The sequence below is a fragment of the Pristiophorus japonicus genome, chromosome 24 (genome assembly GCF_044704955.1).
Source record: "Pristiophorus japonicus isolate sPriJap1 chromosome 24, sPriJap1.hap1, whole genome shotgun sequence".
In the NCBI taxonomy this organism is placed as follows: Eukaryota; Metazoa; Chordata; class Chondrichthyes; family Pristiophoridae; genus Pristiophorus; species Pristiophorus japonicus.
This window is the reverse complement of record NC_092000.1, coordinates 8039912-8064839: the sequence shown is the minus strand read 5'-3', so window position 1 is coordinate 8064839 and position 24928 is coordinate 8039912. Positions and strand designations below refer to the sequence as shown.

General features: G+C 45.2%; 1 protein-coding gene across 1 annotated transcript in view; it reads left to right on the top strand.

Moving 5' to 3' along the window:
- Positions 1 to 1169: 1169 nt before the first annotated feature.
- The window catches only part of LOC139237909 (complement C3-like), a 179440-nt gene continuing 155681 nt past the window's right edge, over positions 1170 to 24928 (top strand). Inside the window, exons 1-8 of the mRNA XM_070867201.1 lie at positions 1170 to 1237; positions 4864 to 5056; positions 12759 to 12921; positions 14873 to 14943; positions 16718 to 16812; positions 21153 to 21235; positions 24468 to 24555; positions 24636 to 24735. Of these exons, the coding sequence (XP_070723302.1) occupies positions 1170 to 1237; positions 4864 to 5056; positions 12759 to 12921; positions 14873 to 14943; positions 16718 to 16812; positions 21153 to 21235; positions 24468 to 24555; positions 24636 to 24735 (861 nt within the window). The remainder of the gene's footprint in view (positions 1238 to 4863; positions 5057 to 12758; positions 12922 to 14872; positions 14944 to 16717; positions 16813 to 21152; positions 21236 to 24467; positions 24556 to 24635; positions 24736 to 24928) is intronic.

Genomic DNA, 24928 nt, shown 5'->3' with positions numbered 1-24928 from the left:
CATATTAACAGGTGTGGGAAATCAGCGGCATGCGCTTTGATGACGCACTTAGGAGGGATCAGCAGCAGCGGGGTGAAAGTGGGGACTGCCGGAAAAATCACCGAGGAGAATTTCACAAGCGGCGGACATTCGATTCCAAATCGGCGGTCACTCGACTCTGCCGCGTGGCTGCTGCTTTCTGGCCGTTAGAGGCATTTTCGGGAGGCTAAATTTTGGTCCCTTTGTCTTTCCAATTTTTTCACTATCTTTTCCTAAAGGCATTAAATTGCTGAGGTATGTATCATGGCAGGCACTAATCCCTTGGTATCTCAAAATGATAGCTATTATTCTCTTGCAAGTTCTGTTAGTGAGCGTCTACAGGCTGTTTGATTGGAGCATGAGAGGGGAACTGAATCCTTATTTATGTTTGTATTTCAGGATAGCGCCTTTTGGCCAGCATTCAGAAGTGGGAATCTTGTCTGATTTATTTTTTTATATATATATCTATATATCTTCAACCCAATCGAGATGGTATTGGCTAGTTGAACTTGTTGCTATCCAGTAACTCAGCACAGATTGGGGGTTGCACCTGGAACCTTTCTGATCTAGCTCAGCTATTCATTGATAAACCCACTGAGGCAGGATTGGAAGTTTTGAGCAGTCTAGTCTGTGCTTTTATGCTTGAATTTAAAATGTTGTCGCACAAAATTATGACCAAAGCACTGTCCTTCATGGGGGCACCTCACACCTGATGTACGATGTGAATTTGAACTGGTCTGACTGCATTTTATGACCATTGCATCACTGCAGCACTGAAATCACATTGCATTGACACAAAATGTGAAGTACCTGTATAACGGCCATAAAAGTGTTCATCCCAAAACTTTGAAAACAGTATTTTGTAAGGCGTATTTATGCTTCTTATCTTAGGTTGCCAAGGTCAAACTCTAAATCCCAGGCAAAAAGCCATCAAATGTCAGGAATCGACTATTCTTCCCGTAATTTCGGCAACCATTGGGTTTAAATTAACTCTTAATTAAACAAGTACGAACAGAGAATATTTGTTTTTTTAAGAGCAACCAGCAGTACAAATATTCCAATTGTTAAAGATTAATAGAGCTGTGCTAGATTTTTATATAAACCGATAATATTATTTGGAAAAGGTTGCCCCAGTGAAGCAGTCTGCCACCATGAGGGGCACCTCTCTGTTATTTGCTCTGTTGGTGTTTTTTCCCGCACTATCCCAATGTGACCCACTGTAAGTATGAGAAAATGTTTCTGTTTTACATTGAAATATACATTGTTTTCTAGTCCATTTAACTTTTTATATTAGACAACTTCCTTAGGTTATCTGAAAAGAAGTGGGATGTCTCCCTCTGTTTCCGATGTATCACTCTCTTCATTGGCTTTCTAGTTTATTTTAAAGAATCTTATTAGAGTACTATTATGTTTTGGTAAAAGGAAGGAATTCAAGGCCTTAGAGATTGTGCAGAGGAATGAAAGACATCAATTACGTGGGAAGACTAGAAAACTCGGGCTGTTCTCCTCGGAGCAGAGAAGGTTAAGGGGAGATATGATAGAGGTATTCAAAGTCGTCAACGGTTTTAATAGAGTAATAAGGAGAAACTGTTTCCAGCGGCAGGAGAGTTGGTAACCAGAGGACACAGATTTAAATTAATTAGCAAAGAACCAGAGAGGAGATGAGAATTTTTTTTAACGTAGCGAGTTGTTATGATCTGGAATGCTCTGCCTGGACTGGTGGTGGAAGTAGATTCAATAATAGCTTTCAAAAGGGAATTGGATAAATACTTGAAGGGGAAACATTGATAGGGCAATGGGGAAAGACCAGGGGAGAGGGATGAATTGGATAGCTTTTTCATAAAGCCGGCACAGACACGATGGGCTGAATAGCCTGCTACTACGCTATATCATCATCATTAAATGCTAACTGGAACCACTTCCCTGCTGACGGTTATATATGCTGAACACAGGGAACAGCATCAAATAAGGGAAGTCATCTCAGCCAGATAACTTCCATGGAGAAGTAGATAGCTGTAATAACTTCCGTAACAGTAGTCTGCTCACAGAAAGACAAAAGAACTGAGGTCAACTTAAAAAATTTATTAAAGACACCTTTTATTTAAGGTCAGATGGAGATCTGCCTCCCTCAGATCTAATCTAAAATCATTAAGAGCTATTGTTGTTGTTTGGTGCTGAACTTTGAGATAATTCGGGGCCGAAATAACCCAAACGGTGCGGATAATTCAAATAAAATTATTATTCTCTGCCCCAATCCATGGGGTGTAAAATAGAGGGGTTATGCCCTCCTTTCCTCTGTGATTTCGTTGGGGCGGTGTTTCGGGCGGCTGCGGAGTGGCAGTGAGTCATGAGCAGGACTGGAAGGCTGGCGGTGTCATCAGTGCCGCGCTGAGCATGTTAGTGGAATGTCAGCTCGATGCAGACATGTCACGCTAATGCGGAGCAAGTCCCTCCCCTTCAGTTACAGAAGAGGGCCGCTGTGAGCTCTGCAGGCACTTTAGTGGCGCCTGCTGGGCTGCCAGGGAGGGCTTTGGCCGGGCCAGCGGCCCGGTACCCAAGAGGGGGTGGCGGGCTGCCTGTTGGCGAATCGGCCGAAACCGTAGCTGCCATTATTGGGCCGCCTTCAGAGTCAGCCGACAATTAAAATAAAATGACGGCAGTGACAGATCGCCGTCCCATTGAAGGGCGGACGCATCGCCCAGCCACTGGCAGGTTTCCGCCTCTTCGTTTGCCCCCGTTTGGTAAGTCCTTACCGCCCTATTGGCGCAAATGGACCGTAAGGAGGGGGGCAATTTCGGCCCCTTCACATATTGACATTGAGCCCAAGATTCTCCTCTATGATTCTGCCTGAAATTTGGAGGGATTGTGGCAAACAACCTCACCGCTTCAACAGGAATTTTTCTACCCCATCACACTTGCTGAGGCCACTTTTGGCTTCCCTGTCGCTTCCTACCGCATGTGAATGGAGCAGTGGCATGGGGTTTGGCTCCCCCGAAGCATGTTCCAGTCTGACCCAGTTACCACTGCTTCTTGGATCAGCCATGAAGAAGGTGGTACTAAGCCCCGGTAGCTCCAGTATGAATCCTTCGTTCCCCCAACCAGGTTTTTATAACAGGCTCTTTTCCTTCCATTCAGGCTTCCACTTAATCAACAATTTGTATTTATATAAACCTTTAACGTAGTAAAATGTCCCAAGATGCTTTACAGGACTGTTTTAAAACAAAATTTGTCACCGAGCAACATAAGGAGATTTTAGGGCAGATGACCCAAAGCTTGGTCAAAGAGGTAGGTATTAAGGAACACCTTAAAGGAGTAAAGAGAGGTAGAGAGGCTGAGAGATTTAGGGAGAGAATTCCAGGCTTAGGGCCCAGGCACCTGAAGGCATGGCCACCGATGGTTGAGTGATTGAAATTGGGGATGCTCAAGAGGTCAGAATTATAGGGGTGCAGATATCTCGGAGCGTTGTGAGGCTTTAGGAGATTACAGAGCTAGGGAAGGGCGAGGCCATGGAGGGATTTGAAACAGGAAAAGTATTTTAAAGCGAGGTGTTGCTTAACTGGGAGCCAATGGAGGTCAGCAAGCACAGGGGTGATGGGTGAGCGGGCCTTGATACAAGTCTGGACATAAAGGCATAGATGAAGGTTTCAACAGAAGATGAGCTGAGCCACGGACAGAGTCTGGTGATGTTCTGGAGGTGGAGCTAGGCGGTCTTAATGATGGTGCTGATGTAGTCGGAAGCTCATCTCGGGATCAAATATGACACCAATGTGTCAAACAGTCCGGTTCAGCCTCAGACCATGGGTAGGTCTTCCCAATATTTGTTGGATAACCAGTCTGACAATTTACGTACAGTGGTGAGTTCGAGAGAGCTGGTGGTGAGATAGAGCTGGGTGTCGTCGGCGTACATGTAGAAACAAGCCTCAATCTCTATAGTTTGTTTAACTGCCCGGCTGCCTCTTATAATGTTGCAGTGGGTGTTCTGCTGTGGTTTCCTGGCCAGGTAATTTCAGGTTGCTTTTTCACAGTGGGGATCCTGCTGGGGCCCGTTGTACATATGGGAAGAAACTGAAGCAAGTTTCCTGGTTCCGGTGCTGATGGACTGGTGAGTGGAGTTCACCATCCACTGGAACGCTGCTGCTGGGTGGACAGTCCTGGACTGAGAGCTTTACCAGCATTCCAATTTGTTCTGAAACAAAAGCAGCAACCACAGAGCAAATTGTTTGTTCTGAACATGCTCCCACACTGCAGATGGTGCCTCTCACCCATCCCGCAGTGGAGTGTATGATCAGGATTCCTTCTGGCTCCGAGTGTATGTGAATGTTTGGTTAATTGAAATTTTCAAGACTGAGACCAATAGATTTTTGTTGGGTAAGGGTATCAAGGGGTATGGAAAACAGGCAGCTAAATGTTGAGGTAAAGGTCTAATTGAATGACGGAACAGGCTCAAGGGGCTGAATCATGGCCTACATCTGTTCCTACATCTTATATGGTTCCAGTGCCTATTTAGCCTCAGTTCACTTTAAGAGCAAAGGATCTGGGCTGAGAGTGGGGATCCTGTTACTGGGGCTCAGAAGTAATGGTGACAAACCTCAATTAAATAAGCAATGTATCGATTCTCATTATAGATTCCACCAATCTTGTTTCACTTTTCCAAATATATTTACATCCATCTCGCAGAGTTTATGAAGATTTATTCTCCGTAATGATTGGTTGGAGGACCAAGATATTTGAGTTTGTAGCCCATCTGTCCACTAAATTGATCCCCAGAATCAGCAGGCTATGCTTCTACTGTGTTACCTTAATTATTACTGTGGACTAAATGTTAATGTTTACTTATTCTGACAGATATGTACTGACTACTCCAAATGTTTTGCGAATTGAAGGCGAAGAAACTGCAGTTGTGGAAGGCCACGGTATCAACTTTGACGTAAACGTTGACATTCGTTTGCAATATTTCCCTGAAAAAAGCAGCATAATATTTCAAGAGGGAACATTGTTGTCATCAAATAATAATTATCAAGCTTCCGTGACTATTAAGGTAATTGGACTGAAAAACTAAGCACTTAAAGCAGCTAGCTCAGTTATTCTGCAGCTCTCCAAAGTAGCAGTTTTTGTTCAGAATAGCAAGCAATGGCGAGATATTGCTGCCAAAATAAGGGTGAGTTTGATGGCGCTCGACGTTATTCATGTGTAAATAGTCCAGCAACTTGTGGCAAGGAAGATACACCTTGTGAATTGAGAATCTTCACAAGTTCTGGTCGATTTGGGCTGCTGCACCATTGGCCTTGCAAAAATGGCAGCTTGCCCTTAACCTCCCCCATACGTTTCATGAAATTGCTACATTTGCACATCCATTGCCACTTTAACTTGCTGCAGAAAGCTAGAGCTGGAACAACATGTGTGCCTTTTTAATTATGAAATTTATATTCTTGCAATGTCATGCAACCTCTGCAGTTCAGAAAGGAATCAATTTAAACTGGAATTTCATTTCTTCAGGTAGTAAATTGTTGTTAGAGATTTTTTTAACTAATAATTTTACATTTTAAAATTTTTTTGTATTTTTTCTTTCTGCCTCTTTTCTCGCTCTTAATCCGATCTTTCTTTCCCTCTTTATTTCTCTTTCTGCACCTGATCTGACTCTAATTGACCCTATTTCCTTCTCAGTCATTGCTGCCCTTAAATCTCATTGGTTTAGGAGATAGACTGTTGGTTCCATCATTTACCAAGGTCCCAGATGCCTCATTGCCCTCACTATGCCTTTAGCAGTTCACAGTTCCAGAAACTTACAGGGCAAATATTTTTGAGATGTCGGGTGAGGGAAAAGACTAACTAACAGGGCACACTGCAAAATGGCCCACTCCAGAAAAATCAGGGCCATTCAATGTGGTGACTAACGTTAGGTTGAAACACATCATTGTGTTGCAAAACCATCACAAGATAACATGGTTTTAGCTCTTCTTTCTGCCAAGCAACCAAGACTGTTTGTAGCCATTGCCAAACAGTATATTTACACTAATTTGCAAGCTTTTCTATCCTTCATGATAAATCAAAACAACAAAGATGCTTCCCTGAGCTGTCTTGCAAAGTAATGATCCCTGCAAATGCTTTCTCACTTCTTACATGGCAGAATTAAACTAGCATAGACTCCTGCTTGCCTGTACACTGACTACCTGGCCTTGGGCAACAACAGATAAATCCCAGCTCAAATTACTCGAGCTACAAAGCTTTCCATTAAAGGACTTCAACCAATAATAAGCCTGCTGCTTCTCACAGGCCTCATACAGCTGTTAAATCAGAACAATTCCACAAGATGCTTGATGTTCTGATTTGTGGCGGAGGATTTCGCCGATTTGTTTCAAGCTCCAGTGAGGACTCATTTGGCTGTTTTGTGTCTGGCACCAGTAATAAATGACCATGAAAGCTATGGGATTGTCCTAAAAATATAACTGATTCACTAATGTCCTCGGGGAAGGGAACCTGCTTCCCTTACCTGGTCTGGCCCAAACATAATTCTAGTCCCACGCTACAGGGTTAACTCTTAATGCCCTCTGAAATGGCCTAGCTAAACTACCAGTTATAAAACTATCAGGGCAACTGGAGATGGGAATAGATAGGTCTTGTCAGTGTTGGAAACATCCCAAGAATAAATATTTTTAAATGTATTGTATGGGCAGGAGTGGGCTATTTGCTAACAATTTGAGAGTGTTCAACTCCATTCGCCACTCCTTTGATAATGAAGCAGTCAAGAGCAGGGTTTGGACAACAGCCACATAGCTGCTGGTAATGACCATCTCCAGCAAGAAAAGTAAATCAACTCTCTCCCTGCAGCTTCAATGGTACCACCATATTTAAATCGCCCGCCATCAACATCATGGGCGTCACCATTGACCAGAACCTTAACTGGAATAACTATATCATATCCGGAAAAGGGCAGAGTCTTGAGTACTCTGCAATCAGCGATTAGTCTTCTCAACAACCAAAGCTTCTCTACCATCTACAAGGCTCAAATCAGGAGTGTGATGGTCAATGTCCCCCCCCCGAAGGCCAGCGGGCATGTGGCCACGCAACAATCGGGAGGTCCTGTGCAGGCTGCTACTGAAAGATACTGCACAGCAAATTTAAAGGGACCGCGCACAAAGAAACATTAGATGGAACATTGGTGATGGCATGCTGATCACTCATCTGATTAGTTGTAGCTGCAACACTTAAGCACAAAACCATCCAGGTGAGAGCATTGTGCTTATTTAGCACCCTATCACCGTGGGCTGTGGCTGCAGCATTTCCTGTCTACACTGCAGCAACTCAACAAGCTTACTTTGACATTACCTCTCCCACAAATCCCACTACCAAGAGAGACAAAAAGAGCGATATCATAGGAACACCATGGCCTAGAAACAGAGCACAGGGAATGATTCCTGCACTTGAACAGAAGACCTGAGGACCACCTGATAATGGTCCTCATTACTGTAAAGTCCTTACTCTACAGTATGATACCACACGAGGCACATTCTGGGGACAAGGTCACTCTGTGACCTTAAATCTTTATTCTCAGGACTCCAGACAACCCGACCTTGCGTGGGAACTCCCTTTATATACCTGGGTGATCAGGTATGGGCAGTCTCCCACAAGTGCACCTCTTGTGGTCAAGGTGTGCATCTAGGTTGAGTGTGTCCAGTAATACAATGGTGTTACATTGTGGTTGCATACATGACATCACCTCCCCTCCAAAGTCTTATTAGGATCATAGGTTTAGTCTTTCAGGTGGTTATGCTCCCTCGTGGAGCGTCGCAGTGGGGCTCCGGTTGTTGGACACTGATGTGAGTGTCTGTCACCTGTGGTGATTCTGGCCTGTCCGGGCTGACCGCAGAGATTGTGCATTTTTCTGATTGCTTTTGTTGCTCGTTCACTGGCGGTGGTGTGAGCTCCATCTCATGGTCTTCTTCAGGTTCCTCCGTGTCGATGCTGAACCTTCTTTTTACTTGGTCCAGATGCTTACGGCATATCTGACCATTGTTAAGCTTTACCATGATGACCCTATTCCCCTCATTGTCAATTACAGTACCCTCAAGCCATTTGGGCCCCATGGCGTGATCGAGGACGAATACAGGGTAATTTATTTCTATACATCTCCCCCTCGAATTACGGTCATGGTACTTGTTTTGGGACTGGCGCTTGCCCTCAACTATGTCGGTCAGGACTAGATGAATGAGGGACAACTGAGTTTTGAGTGTCCGTTTCATTAGTAGCTCTGTGGGCGGGACCCCCATGAATGAATGTGGTCGGGATCTATAGGCTACCAGGAGGCGCGATAGGCGGCATTGTAGGGAGGTTCCTTGAATCCTGAGCATACCTTGCTTAATGATTTGGACCGCACGTTCCACCTGGCCATTGGAGGCCGGCTTGAATGGCGCTATCCTGACGTGGTTGATGCCATTGCCCGACATAAACTCCCGGAATTCGTAGCTTGTGAAACATGGTCCATTATCACTAACCCATGGGTTGCAAAGATCGCACGTAGGCTTTCCACAGTGGTGAATGTCATGCATGAATTCAGAATGATGCACTCGATCCATTTCGAGTACGCATCTACCACGATAAGGAACATCTTTCGCATGAACGGGCCCATGTAGTCTACATGAATGCGTGACCATGGCCTGGTGGGCAAGGGCCACGGGCTGAGCGGGGCCTCCCTGGGGGCATTACCCAGCTGGACACACGTCGTGCACGTGCGAACACAGTGTTCCAGGTCTGAATCAATTCCAGGCCACCAAACGTGTGACGGGCAATGGCCTTCATCAGCACAATGCCTGGGTGCTCGCTGTGGAGTTCCTTGCTGAATACCTCCCTTCCCTTATGGGACATAACTTCCTGGCTGCCCCATAGTAGGTAGTCGGCTTGGATGGAGGGCTCATCCATCCGTCTGTGGAACGGTCTGACCTCCTCAGGGCATGCTCCGTGTGCGGGCGCCCAATCCCCAGTCAGGACACATTTCTTAATCAAGGATAGGAGGGGATCTCTGTTTGTCCAGATTTTGATCTGGCGGGCTGTGATGGGGGAGCCTGCGCTGTCAAAGGCATCGACAACCATGACCATCTCAGCGCTTTGTTCCGCTGCCCCCTCAGTGGAAGCCTGCTGAGCGCGTCTGCGCAATTTTCAGTGCCGGGATCGTGCCGGATGGAGTAGTCATAAGCAGCCAGCGTGAGAGCCCATCGCTGTATGCGAGCTGATGCATTGGCATTCAAAGTCTTACTGTTTGCCAATAGAGATATTAATGGCTTGTGGTCCGTCTCTAATTAAAACTTCCTACCAAAGAGGTACTGATGCATTTTTTTTACACCATGGACACATGCAAGCGCTTCCTTCTCGACCATCCCATATCCCCATTCTGCTTGAGAGAGTGACCTGGAGGCATAAGCCACAGTTTGTAGCTGACCCTCAGCATTGCCCTGCTGCAACACACACCCAACCCCATAGGACGATGCATCACATGTCAGAACCAATTTTTTACAGGGGTCGTAAAGGGTCAACAACTTGTTTGAACAAAGTAAGTTTCACGCCCGATCGAAAGCCCGTTCCTGACAGTCCCCCCAAAACCAATCGCAACCCTTACGCAGGAGCACGTGTAGCGGCTCCAACAACGTGCTCAAGTTCGGCAGAAAGTTCCCGAAATAGTTCAACAGTCCCAGGAACGAACGCAACTCCGATGTGTTGCAGGGCCTGGGTGCTCGTTGAATCGCCTCTGTTTTGGATTCGGTGGGCCGAATCCCATCTGAAGCAACCCTCCTGCCCAGAAACTCAACCTCAGGAGCTAAAAACACACATTTAGACTTCTTGAGTCGCAGGCCTACCCGGTCCAGTCGGCGTAGCACCTCCTCCAGGTTGTGGAGGTGTTCCTCGGTGTCTCGACCCGTGATAAGGAATATGATTGTTCCAGGAATGGATTTGAGCAGGCTTTCCATGTTTCGTTGAAAAATCGCAGCCACTGATTGAATGCCAAACGGGCACCTGTTCTCAACCAACAGTCCCTTGTGCGTATTGATGGTAGTCAGTAGCTTAGATTCGTCGGCCAGTTCCTGGGTCATATAGGCTGAAGTGAGGTCCAACTTGGTGAACAGCTTGCCGCCAGCCAGCGTGGCGAAGAGATCTTCCGCTCTCGGGAGCGGGTATTGATCTTGTAGGGACACCCGATTGATGGTGGCCTTGCAGTCGCCACAGATTCTGACAGAGCCATCCGCTTTGAGAACGGGAATGATGGGGCTCGCCCAGTCGCTGAATTCAACGGGCGAGATGATGCCCTCTCTCAACAGCCGGTCCAATTCGTTCTTGATTTCTTCCCGCATCACATACGGCACCGCTCTGGCTTTGTGGTGCACTGGCCTGGCGTCCGGGGTGATGTGTATCACTACCTTAGTGCCTTTCAAAGTCCCGACGCCAAGTTGGAATAATAAATCGAATTGTTGTAGGACTTGTGAGCACGAACTTCGCTCCACAGATGACATTGCGTGAACATCCCCCCCATTTCCAGTTCATCTCGGCTAACTAGCTCCTCCCCAACAGTGCGGGACCATTGCCCGGGACAATCCAGAGCGGCAGCCGATTCACTAACCCATTGTGTGTGACAGCCAACATTGCACTGCCTAGTACCGGAATGATTTCTTTAGTGTAAGTCCGTAATTGTTCCTCAATACGTGCTAATTTGGGTCTACTGGGTTTAAGTGGCCATAGCTTCTCAAATTGCTGAATGCCCATGAGTGACTGGCTGGCCCCCGTGTCCAGCTCCATGCGTACTGGGATACCGTTTAATAAAACCCTCATCATCATTGGTGGCGTTTTGGTGTATGAACTGTGAATATTCGCCACATGGACCCGCTGAACCTTGGCATCCATCGATTTGCCCCAAAAGTCATCCTGCCTCAAAGAACCCTCTTCTGGTCCATCCGCCTCATATATTAGTCTGGTTGCAGGCTTCCTGCACATTCGAGCTAAGTGGCCACTGAGATTGAAGTTCCTGCAGACAAACTGTTGAAATCTGCAAGACCTAGCTGAGTGTTTTCCCCCACACCTCCAGCATGAGTTAAAGTTTCCATTGTTGGGAATAAAGGGACTATGGCCAGGCATTCCCCGCTGACTGTCTCTTTGACTGTTCTTAAATATCCTATTAGTGGGTGTCAATGGTCCCATCCCAGGCCGCATTGTCCACTGTGATGGCGTAAATGTCCGTTCAGTCTGCCATTGTCTCTGTTGAAGTCCTACTCTGGGGTCTATTGCTGCCGGGGGGTGTCGGACTGCCCCTGCCTGCCTGCGGGGCTCTGAGTCGCATTGATGATGTTGACTCCCTGATCCATCACCGCATTAGAGGCAGAATTACACACGTATATTATTTTCGTCTCTTCCTCCCCCGCCATGAAAGTTTGAGCCATCAACGCCGCCGCTTCCAAGGTCAAATCCTTGGTCTCAACTAATTTGCGGAAAATTCCCGCATGACTGATGCCCTCGATAAAGAAGTCCCTTAGCATCTCCCCCCTGCAGGCATCTGTGAACTTACAGAGGCTGGCCAAACACTGGAGGTCCGCTACAAAATCCGGTATGCTCTATCCTTCACGACGTCGGTGGGTGTAGAATCTGTGTCGGGCCATATGCATGCTACTCGCCGGTTTGAAGTGCTCCCCGATCAATTTGCTAAGTTCCTCAAAGGTTTTGTCCGCCAGCTTTTCGGGTGCTAGTAAGTCTTGGTCCGCAGCTGGTCAAAAGATGAGCCCTGCGCTTGTCAGCCGCTGCATCCCCCAGCCATTCTTTCATAACGAAGCTTTGCTGAAGCCTCTCGACAAAATCATCCCAGTCTTCCCCAACACAGTACCGTTCCTCTGTGCTACCGGTGGCTATTCTCGTGGGTCGTGAATTCCCGTTTCTCGTCGCCAATGTAAAGTCCTTACTCTACAGTATGAAACCACACAAGGCACATACATAAGAATTAGGAACAGGAGTAGGCCATCTAGCCCCTCGAGCCTGCTCCGCCATTCAACAAGATCATGGCTGATCTGGCCGTGGACTCAGCTCCACTTACCCGCCCGCTCCCCATAACCCTTAATTCCCTTATTGGTTAAAAATCTACGTGTGATTTGAATACATTCAATAAGCTAGCCTCAACTGCTTCCTTGGGCAGAGAATTCCACAGATTCATAACCCTCTGGGAGAAGAAATTCCTTCTCAACTCGGTTTTAAATTGGCTCCCCCGTATTTTGAGGCTGTGCCCCCTAGTTCTCGTCTCCCCGACCAGTGGAAACAACCTCTCTGCCTCTATCTTGTCTATCCCTTTCATTATTTTAAATGTTTCTATAAGATCACCCCTCATCCTTCTGAACTCCATTTTGGGGACAAGGTCACTCTGTGACCTTCACTCTTTATTCACAGGACTCCAGACAACCCGACCCTGCGTGGGACCTCCCTTTATATACCTGGGTGATCAGGTATGGGCAGTCTCCCACAAGTGCACCCTTTGTGGTCAAGGTGTGCATCTAGGTTGAGTGTGTACAGTAATACAGTGGTGTTGCATTGTGGTTGCATACATGACAATTACCACCAAAACTGGCGAACTGCAGACACCTACTAGGCATCACCAGCCAGTTCACCACTGAAGATTTGTGAAATTTCCACGGCTCGTGGGTAGATCTTAAAGCTGGGAGGAATGCGACCGGTCGGTATAATAACTCCAAATATTTTTTGTTATTTTTCCTTTCTAGGTCGATGCAAATAGAATTAAAAAAGAAACCAGATTGATGCAGTATGTGGTGTTGGAAGCAGTATCTCCAGTATTTCACTTGGAGAGAATCATTCTTGTTTCATACCAAAGCGGACACATATTTATCCAGACTGATAAACCAATCTATACACCAACTCAAACTGGTAACTATGGAATAAACAGTGCTGTACGAGTGGCATGTAGAAAATTGGTGGAGAGACCTTAGGGCCGAAATTGCCCTCCTCCCAAACGAGGTGCCCCATCCGATGTAAATGATTATTCTCTGCCCCAATCCAAAATTGAGGTCTTAAAACTTCTTTTTTGGTCCGGGTGGTGTTTGGGGCAGATGAAGGGCGGAAGTCGGTCGCTGGTGACATCTGCACGACGAGGACATCCCACATCGCGCTAACGCACAGCATCGTCTCTCCCCTTCAGCTCAAGGAGAGGGCTGCTGCGAACTCTCAGGCCACATTAGTGGCACCCACTGGGCCACCAGGGAGGGTTTCGGCCGGGCCAGCAGCTTGGCACCCAAGAGAAGTGGTGTCGGTCTGCCTGTTGGCGGCTCGGCCGAACCCGTGGCCGCTATTGTTGCGTCAACTTCAGAGTCGGCCGATAATGAAAATAAAATGGTGGCCGTGGCGGAGCACTATCCCCTTTAAGGGTGGATGCGCCGCCCGGCCACTGGTAGCTTCCCGCCGAGAAAAGCTGTCGGGCGCACCTTGCGGCAGCTCCGCTCCCGTGTGGCAATTTCCCTCGTCGGGTGGAAAGGGATTGCTGTCGGGCGGTAAGGGGGCAGTAGGTGCCCGATGGGGCGGAAACACCTTACCGCCACATTACCCCCCACCCCACCCCCCCACTTCCTGCCTGTTAAAACCAGAAGTGGGCGGGTTGTGGTTGGGATTCCGTTTTTTAACCGACTCCCACCCGACCTGAACCCACACGTTTTTTGTGGTTAAAATTCCCCCCACAATTTCTGCATTAAACACTCCCAAATGACGCATAGTACTGCCAGATCCTCGATACGCATCATCATAGGCAATCCCTCGGAATGGAGGAAGACTTGCTTCAACTCTAAAAATGAGTCCTTAGGTGACTGAACAGAACCACAATACGAGAACCACAGTCCCCGTCACAGGTGGGATAGATAGTCATTGAGGGAAAGGGTGGGTGGGACTGGTTTGCCGCGTGTTCTTTCCGCTGCCTGTACTTGATTTCTGCATGCTCTCGGTGACGAGACTCGAGGTAGTCCCCCTCGGTGACAATCGGGCCTCCTCCCCTCTATATTACCCCAACTGCATATCTCAGTCCAACCTCAGTACAGCAGTCTCTACTGCACCAGAGCGATATTTTTTCCAATCGCTTCTCTGAGTCAGATTGTGAATTTGTGTCAAATTAGGAACAGTTTTGTGCTCACCTTGATAAGCACTTGTTCTTGTGTGTGCGCACACAAACTTAACATTGTTATGTGTGAGGAAAATATTTGTAATATTAAGTCCTGTAAAAAATTAGTGATTTTTCCAAAGCGGCTGGGTCTTGTAGGATATGAAGGATTCTTGCATCCCAAGGACATCTTGTTTGATTTTGTGAGGATCGCTCATTTATGTATTTATCCTGTGTTCCTGTATGCTTTGAGCTTCACATAAGAAGTACAGAGACCATGGGGAGGGATATCCAGGCATTTTTTTGAATTTGGATGATTGCAGCAGAAATCAAGTGTTAACAGATGGCTGTGAATAGTGCAAGGGCTCAGGTGGGTTATCAACTGGATTGAGACTGCCCAACTCATGTTGCCTAGCAACCAAACATCTAGCAGAAACTTTCATCGTATCACTCTGGACTGACTGTGAATCAAGTTCTCAGAGGCCAATGTCTAACCCACGGCACCACCCAGTTTCCATCATATATATTCTTAATGATTTGTTTTCCTTCAGCCTATCTAATAATATCAATGGCAGGTCCAACACATTGACATATATATATATAATTGCATTATTTACTGTGTGAGTATATCTGATTTGTAATGTCTTGAGTTTTATTATACCTGAGTAAAAATGTATGTAAATTTATTGTGAACGCATATTGTGTAGATTAACCGTTGTGTCCTTCTTTCTCTAGTGCTTTACCGTTTGCTCACTGTGGACAATGAGCTGAAGCCAATCAAAAAAAATGCAATTGTTGAATTTGTGGTAATGTATACATTCATATATTACAAACAAAGTAAGATCTTTTTGACATTTTCATAATACATGGAAATTTGAAGCATCTGTTTGTAATTTGTAATTTACTGTCCGGGGTGGAACTGAGCCATACAGATTCAAAGGTGCTTGCTCAATCCCTGGACAGTGCTGTGTTATCTGATCTCAACCAGGATCACAGCAACAACAACATCAACTTATATTTGTATAGCACCTTTAACATGGTAAAATGTCCCAAAGCGCTTCACAGGAGCGTAATCAAATAAAATATGACACCGAACCACATAAGGAGATATTAGGACAGGTGACGAGACGGTTTTAAGGAGCGTCTTAAAGGAGGATAGTGAAGTGGAGAGGTTTAGGGAGGAAATTCCAGAACTTAGTAATTGAAGGCACGACCGCCAATGATGGGGCAACTAAAATGGAGGGTGTGCAAGAGGCCAGAATTGGAGGAGCATAGAGATCTCGGAGTGTTGTTGGGCTGAGGGAGAGGATTGGAGGCCATGATCCCTGCTACTTATTCATGAGTATGGATATTGTGTAATAACAATATTAGGCCCCCATGGTGAGCAGTCTGGCAATATTCACTATCTGCACTGACACAAGAAGAATAACCTTGTGTGAGCTACCAGAGGGTGTTGTGGAATGGGCCCCTAGCATGAGTCAAAATCTTCAGAAGAGGAGCAGAGAAAATAACCAGAAGCAAATGATGAAGGATCTGTATTTCATTCAGAATAGTTGCACAAAATTTGGGGGAAAGATTCATGTTCGCCAGCCAAAACACCGGCAACTGAAGCTAACGGCCGCTGAAAATGGCTGCAACTCTAACCAAGTGAAATTGTTCTGGGGGCATGGAGATAAGTGGTGCAGCGCTCACCTTGCATGCAACGCCATCCTGGTGGGTTTGCTGGAGAGATCCGGGATGAAGTTTCTGTTCAGGTCTGGTGTTGCAGGTTTCCACAGCCTCTAAGTGCAACTGTGGAGCTTACAAGGAATTGTGGGCCATGAAGAGCTCTGAGAATTAAAGGGGCCATGCACACTGAAGCAATACAAAACAAAGTGCAGTGAATCAATACATTGTTTAGCCCTTTCTGCCTTTTAAGAAATATTCAATATTAAAAAGAAGTTCCAAATGTGAATATTCAGCTATTCAAGCTGAATTACCTTCCTAACCTCAACAAATGGGAAAACTGCCTTAGACTAACACAAATGGCTCAGCAAGCCAGGAAAGGGGCACCGAAGGTCTCACACGCAGCACTCCAGCTTTGTGTAGGGGTTTACCCACAATGGCCAGGAGGCCCTCCAAAAAGAACGATGTGGTAGTACATCACTAAGGCCGTCACAGCCAGCAATGCCCAAAGAAGCATCATGACCTCAAACCACTGGTCAAGGTCAGTGAATGCATCTTTGAAAGCCATCTCCTGCCAACTGCATTAATAGCTTCACATACTTCTCAATGCACAGCCCCCAATCGCTCACTTACCAACAATCTGCACCAATGACGAGGCACATCTCCCGTTCCTAGTCTCACCTCACCCTCTTGGAGGGTGCAGACCTTGCAGCCTTTGTTGGAACTGACCATCAGTGTTTCTGTCTGTGTTTTTATTCTGAAGGGGAGGCCTGCTCAAAAGTCCCCTACCAGGTACCCAGGATCAATGACATCCTAACACATCTTCCCAACAGGTGTTTATCAGTGGGACATCTGGCCGTGAAAGGCGCTATATAAATACAATTCTTTCTTTTTCACAGCTAATTTTTCTTTCAGAATCCACAAGATGTCATCGTGGCTCGGACTGAAGTATTTGCCAAAGATGCTATTGGCATAACTGGAAACACCTTTAAAATACCCGAGATTGTGAAGTAAGTACAAATAATTGACACAGAAGAAACAGTGTAATACAATTGGAACTTAGCGCTGAAGCATATTGTCGAAAGATTTTCTTCATTGTTCATTGACTTGGTTTGTGTTAAATATGCAAGCACTCTAGTAATGTCTCCACAAGGTAGGGTATTGTACTTGAACTGTTGTGACCTTAGTCCATTTATTGTAGCTGCCTGAGTGAGGACACAATGAGGTGAGCTCCCTTTTATACTTGGTTATCTGCAGTGTGCAGGCGACCCTTAGGTCTCCACCAGTAGCACCCTCTGGTGGCACAGGTATGGTGTATACAGTGTGGAAATACATTCAGTGGTCTAATGTATGTTATAGTACATACATTATACATAACAGTTCGCAGTTCAGAACTTTTTCACAACAGTGACAAATACAAGAGGCATTAAATGATGCAGTAGGTGAAATTCCTGTCTTAGTTAATTTTTATGAAAATGTAGATGTGAGTAAATAGTATTTCTTCAAGATATACTCATGTCGACTTTCTTGAAAAAGTTAGCATTAGTGGAAAATATGTCTTAAGTTCAATACTCTTGAAGATTGGTGTGATGAAAGATTTATTTTTCTCAAAATGCTTCTGGTGTTTAAACTGAAATTTGGTTGTGGCAGTCTTCACTGTGTGTGGAATGGACTCTACGGCCGGAATTTTACCAGCGCTGAGAGGACGGGATCGGAGGCGGGTCAGCTGTGAAATTTGAAATGATTGACAGCGGGTCGGTACCCAACACCAGCATCACCAGGCACACCAGCAGCATCAACAACAACACCAACCTTCTCCGCAATCAACTGATGCTGCACAGCACACAGCATCAGCACCTGACCACATTGCTGCCAGGGATGGCCACATCATGGCCAGATTTACTTCACTTGACACTGAACACCCTGGCTGCCACATGATACACCCCACACCAACATCATAAAGCACCCTGACAATGCGCAAGCCATTCCTTTCACACTCATCACCATTGCAGGGGTACCCTTATGTCTCACCATTCACTGCAACTCACTAAGCCACTTCCAAAGCACACAATCCTGTCCAAGAATGCAAAATGTTGAAAATAAAGATTTCAATGTTTGACAACACATTAACGGAAACTTTACATGAACATTGGCTAAAATATCCAAGTGACTACCCTTGTGTGTTGTTAGTTTTAAGCTTTCACTAGGATGAGTGTGGGGGGTGTTTAATGAGATTGGATGTGATAATGTTGATAAAGAGAGAGAGGGATGGGTGGAGGTGCAAGAGCAAGGTATGTTGGTGTGTGTAAGAATGTGCAGGAGTAGGAGTAGGAAAGGCAGAGTGATAAGGATGTGATGAGTGGCACAGCAGGATGAGGTTGAGTGTGGCTTTGCAGTAACATTTCGTGATCTACTGAGATAATTGATAGGTTTGTGCCACTGCAGCCTGGTCCTCCTGATGACATCCCTGCTTGTGCCCTCCTGTGCAATTTGCAACCAGGCTGCGTTGGTGTCCTGGGGAGGTCTCCTTCGCCCATTGGAAGAGATGAGAACCTCCCTGCGTGCTGTGACTCCCTCCATAAGCATATGGAGGGAGTCATGGGAGAGCCGTGCACCTCTCTGCCGTGTTTGTCAGTGTTTTCAGCACCTCAATACTGTAGAACACTGACAGCACAACTGTCAAAATCACTGTGGACACTGTCCCTTCAAGGAAATTGTTGATGACATCAGACCCGCTTCCTTTTAATTGGCCGGGAACCTCACTGGACCGGCTTAACAAGCCCAATCATCATAAGATCACTTGAACAGAGTGGGCTGGAGCCGACAGTGTGCTGGGACCTCGCTACAGACCTAATCTGCACCGAAATCGCCTTAGTAGGCGAAATCGCGGCCTGCAGTACAAAATAATTTGATCAATTGACACTACAGTACAAAACAATTTGATTAACTCATTGGTCAACCTTACTCCTGATTCAGAAATGGAAATACGGAGTGCATCCTTGGTTGCATTTCTTAATTTTGGATTGCAATACTTTTACACTAATCTTAAAGGTTTCAGACTGCAATTTCATGGAAGTTTGGCAAAAAGTTTTCCTAGAATAACGCATTGATAACAAGCAGAGGGAGGAGGTCTTTTAAAGTTCTTTGCATCCGTATGAATGATGTGTTCACACGTGCACATTTTATTGAAGCCTCATGCTGTGTTTCTCAGACTGATTTAGCTGTAGCCACTCTGATTCTAGTGTGAACTAGAACAAGATAACCGTTCTAAGCATTTATAAGCCAGGCAAAGGGTGGTACTGCATAATGCAATTATGGACTCACCATTTCCACCACTCATACCCGTTATGCTATATATATTTCAAAGTGATGTTGTACCAAATCCAAAAAGTAGTCTGAGAGCACTTTAAATCTATCTTGTGTAATAACCTTTTATGTGGCACCTTATCGAATGCCTTTTGGAAATCCAAATATAAGTCAGCCACTGGTTCCCCTTTATCTACCCTGCAAGTTGCAACCTCAAAAAACTCTTAATAAATTTGATAAACACATTTTCCCTTTTTTAAAACCATGTTGTCTTTGCCTAATCACGTTATGTCTAAGTGCCCTGATACTACTTCCTTAACAATGGATTCCAGCATTTTCCCGACAACTGATGTCAGGCTAACTGGCCTGTAGTTCCCTGTTTTCTCTCTCCCTCCTTGAATAGCGGTGTTACATTTGCTACCTTCCAATCCCCTGGGGCCATCTAGAATCTAGAGAATTTTGGAAGATCAAAACCAATGCATCCACTATCTCTGCAGCCACCTTTTTTAGAACCTGAGGATGTAGGCCATCATGTCCAGGGGATTTGTCGGCTTTTAGTCCCATTAGTTTCTCAAGTTCTTTTTCTCTACTTATATTAATTACATTAAGTTCCTCACCCTTATTCGATCCTTGGTTCCCCAACATTTTTGGTATGCTTTTAGTGTGTTCGACAAAATAATTGCTTAACGTTTCTGCCATTTTCTCATTCCCCATAATAATTTCCCCGATCTCAGTCTCAAAGGGACCAACCTTTACATTTGCTACTCTCTTTTTTACATACTTGTACAGCTCTTACCATCTGTTTTAAAACATTTTTTGCTAGTTTTCTGTCATTCTATTTTTTCCCCTTTTGATCAATTTTTTGGTCATCATTTGCTGGTTTCTAAAACTCTCCCAATTCTCAGGCTTACTTCTATTCTTTGCAACATTATAAACTTGTTCTTTCTATCTAATGCAATCCTTAACTTCTTTAGTTAGCCACGGATGGATCACTTTTCCCTTGGAGTTTTTGTTAAATTATGAGATATTTCTTTAAATGCTAGCCACTGCTTATCTACCGCCATACCTTTTGATCTATTTTTCCAATCTAACTTGGTCAAATCGCCCCTCATACCTATGTAATTGGCTTTATTTAAGTTTAAGACTCTAGTTTCGGACTTGGGCAAGTCACTCTCAAACTTAACGTGAAATTCTATCATATTATAATCACTCTGCCCCAGAGGATCCTTTACTATGTGATTGCTAATTAACCCTGTCTCATTACACAATACAAGATCTAAAATAGCCTGTTCCTTGGTTGGTTCCATGACGTATTGTTCTCGGAAAACTCCCCGAATGCATTCCATGAACTCGTCCTCCAGACGACCTTTGGCAATTTGATTTGTCCAGTCTATATGAAGATTAAAGTCCCCCATGATTATTGTATTACCTTTGTTACAAGCTCCTACTATTGCTTGATTAATATTCTGTCCAATGGTATAGCTACTGTTCGGGGGCCTATATACTACTCCCACCAGTGTTTCTGCCCCTTGTTATTCCTTATCTCCACCCATACTGATTCTATTTCCTGATCTTCCGAGCCGAGATCCTTTCTCTCTACTATCCTTGTGCCATTCTTTATTATCAGGGCTACCCGCCCCCCCCCGCCCCCTCACTCCCCTTTTCCATTCTGCCTGTCTTTTCGAAATGTCAAGCAGCCTGGAACATTTAGTTCCTTATCCTTGGTCACCTTGCAATCATGTCTCTAGTAATAGCTATTAGATCAATCCCATTTATCTCTATTTGTACCACTAGTTAGTCTAACTTCTAAGGAATGCTTTGTGCATTCAGGTAAAGAGCCTTCAATTAAATTTTTTAAATCATTTTATTGTTTGGTATTGTCTTAAGATTTAAACAAAACCTGAGGACAGTTCATTTTATCTAGAACTAGAAATATCCTTTGATTAACAGTAAATTCATAAATAGTAATTATTCATAGAGTTGACCTATATAATACATAAAGCAATGGTTTTAAATTAAATTACTTAACTAATATATTTTCTAGTATTGGAGTATGGAAAATTGTTACGAGTCACAAAGAAACCAACCTTGTGAATTACACAACTGAATTTGAAGTCAAGGAATATGGTGAGGAAAACATAATCGTCTACTGGTTTCATTGAAATGTAAATTAAACATAAAGCTTTTCTCGGGATAGTTTTAAATTAACTGGTAGAAAGGTTACAGTTTGTTAATCTGGGGCATCCACTTTGTTTCTCATAGTTGTATTTCTGTGAAACTTACTGCAGAATATTTTAGTGCTGCTATTCTAATTTGACATGTATTGTTTTTTGGTTGGACATCAATATTTGGTTCTATTGTTAATCTAGCAGTGGATCGCTCCTTCCCCAAGGTGATGCTCACAGATAGTCTCATGTAGCAGCATGGTTGTGATGTTTAACCGACATCCCCACTCAACTCAGGAAACCATAGTTCTCTCACTGTGTCCCAAATGATGGCCCCATCAACTCTGAGAAACACAATGAGAGATCAAGTTTGTTATCTTCCTGTGCCTGTGATATTGCCGTACCATATGTGTAACGTGAAATTTTGGGTCTCTTCAATATGCGCAGATTTCCATTGTCTAACAAGTCTCCACTATTGTGGATAATGGAGGTTAAACACTTCACAGGACTTTTGCATGATTAGGAATATAGGAACAGGAGTAGGCCTCAAGCCTGTTCTGCCATTCAGTTAGATCGTGGCTGATCTGTACCTTAATTCCATTTACTCATCTTAGGAGAGAATTTTAACCTAAAAAAAAACAGGTGGGTTGGGACGTGGGCATAGTGAAAGTGTTAAAATCTGAATCCCGACCTCAACCTGCCCACTTCCGATTTTAATGGAAGCAGGATGAGGATGGGCTGCCAGGAGGCGGGTCGTCTATTTAAATATAATGAGGATGAAAGCCTCTTTAATCTCCATTTTGTATTTAAATTCAACTGGTTGGATTTTGCACCCCAACCATTAAAATTCAGCCTTTGATATACATCAAGAGATACTTTTTAATGGAAAAAAATAACTATTAAGTTCTATTACGCTGCCCGATTGCCCTGGTTCAGGGATGATTTTACTAAATGAATTTTAACATAAATTTGAACTGTAAGCTAACCAGCGCAATTTCAAGTGCATTTTGCATGCAGTTTCCAGATTGTGCGTAAAGTGGGACCTCCACCAAATAATCTAGGCAAAGTATTCAGGGCAGTACTGAGGTAGTGCTGTATTGTCAGAGGTGCTATCTATCAGATATGATGTTAAACCAAGGTCTGTGTGATTGCATTGCTGTAAGAGATTCTATGGGCCCAGGTTTCGGCCTCAGTTGCTCCTGATTTTTTGGAGCAACTGGTGTAGAACGGAGTATCTTAGAAATTCAAATTCTCGGCATTTAGTTTGCTCCAGTTCTAGTCAGTTAGAACAGTTTCACTTTGGAACAGAATTTTTTTTTCAAAAGGGGGCGTGTCCGGACACTTACGCCTGTTTTCAAAGTTTCGGCAGTGAAAACTTACTCCAAACTAACTTAGAATGGAGTAAGTGAAGATTTTTGTACGCTCGAAAAAACACTTTAGAAAAATCAGGCGTAGGTTACAAATCAGGCGTAGGGAATGGGGGGGGGGGGCGGGGGGTTTAAAGGGAAGTTTACAAACATTAAACACTTCAGTTTTACAAATAAAGAGCCATCATCAATAATAAATGATAAAAACATCAATAAATCAACCAATAAATCAATCAGAAAAAATTAATAAGAAATAATTTTTTTTTAAATCAATAAATAAAACATTTTCTACTTACCGACTGCAGCACCGGGAGCCCTCCAACAGCGTGCTGGGATGCCCGCATCCCCCCCCCCCCACAGTGTGTCTCTGTCAGTGTCTCTATCTCTCTGTCTGTCTGTCTGTGTGTGTCTCTCACTCTCTGTCTGTCAGTGTCTGTGTTTCTGACAGCGAGGGGAGGGGAAGAGTGGGGTAGAGGGAGAGAGGGGGGGGCGGGGAGGGGAGGGAGGGAGGGAGGCAGAGGGGGAGGAAGGGAAGGGGGAGGGAAGGGGGAGAAGGGGAGGGGGGAAGGAGGAGAAGGGGAATAGGGGAGGAGAAGGGGAAAGGGGGGAAGAGGAGAAGGGGAAAAGGGAGGGAAAGGAGAAGGGGAAAGGAGAAGGGGAAAGAGAAGGGGAGAAGGGGAAGGGGGGGAAAGGAAAGAAGGGGGAAAGGAGAGGCGGGGGGAAAGGAGAAGAGGGGGGAAAGGAGAAGGGGCGGGGAGGCTGAACGGGCCGGGCCCGGCTGGGCCCAAGACTTTGGGCAGTGCCCGTCCCCAGCACCAGATTTACAGGTAGGTAGCGTTGGGTCGGGTTGGGTCCGGGGTCCGGGGTCAGGAGCGCGGGTCGGGTCGGGGGGGGGGCGGAGGGAGGTTGGTTCGGTTCGGGTCCGGAGGGTGGGGGGAGGGAGGGAGGGAGAGGGAGGTCAGGTCTGGTGCTGGCAGGGGGGGGGTGGGAAACGCGCGTCAGGTCCAGTCCGGGGGGGTCGGGTCCGGTCCGGGGGCCGGGTGGGGGTGGGGGAGAAGCGGGAGTCGGGTCGGTGTCGGGGTCGGGTCCGGTCCGGGGGATGGGGGGAGAAGCGGGAGTCGAGTCGGGTCGGGTGGAAGCAGGAGCTGGGCGTGGGAGCTCCAGTGAGGCCATTCGGCCAGGGCTAGGGGCTGCGTGCTTTGGGCCCCTCCCACACAGTTTTGAGCGCCTGGAGCTACTGCACATATGCGCCCACTGTAGCGCGAATGTTTCTCGGTCCTGGCACTGTTTTCAGCGCAGGGACCTGGCTCCGCCCCCTACAGCTCCTGCTGCGCTGCGCCCGACTCAAGAGGACCTGCAGGGAGCCGGAGAATCTGTAAGTTTATTTTAGGCGCACTTTGTGGCGCAAAAAACAGGCGTCCAGGTCGGGGCTGCGCCGTTTTAGGCGCGGCCCGAAAATTGGGCCCTATAAAACTAGTTAAAGAAGTGTAGAGGAATCTTCTTGGTTTCCTGGTCAACATTCCTTTCTCAACTAACACCATCAAAAACATTATCTGGCCGTTGATTCCTTTGCTGTTTATGGGACCATGCTGTTTGCAAATTGGCTACTATGTTTCAACATGTAACAATATAACAATCATATGTTGTTTGTGACTAGACTTAAAAAATAAGTAACCCATTGGTTATAAAACAATTTGGGAAATCCTGAGGACATAAGATGCCATATATATGTAAGTTCATTTTTTTAAGTTCTGTAAACCTGTCTGGATTTGACTCTGGCAGTAATTATAATATTTCAAATGTTTTAACTTGGTTTCTTTTTGTTAGTGCTACCGAGCTTTGAAGTCACCATTGGCTCAGACCAACATTTTTTCCATGTTGATGACAATAAATTGGACGTTTCCATCACTGCAAGGTTGGTATTCTTCTATCAGAGAACAGGCTTTCTAGAGAGTTTGTTACAGTGGCATTTTAACTTTTTTTTTTTCATTTTAGATTCACTTATGGAAAACCTGTAAACGGTCGTGCATTTGTTCTGTTTGGAATAATGGATGGTGAAAAGAAAAGCATTCCATCATCACTTCAATCAGTAGCTGTAAGTAAAAAGCTCAGATTAAAAATGCAGGACATGCCCAAATATTGACATGTTAAGGAAGTAGAAAATATTTGTTATTTGTTCTAATTCTGTTAAAATTGTAGTGGAGTTCTTAGAATTAATCAGCAAGAAAGTGTTTGCTTTCTTCATCAGAAAATGTTTTAATATTGAAGGATACTTATATTGGTTTATT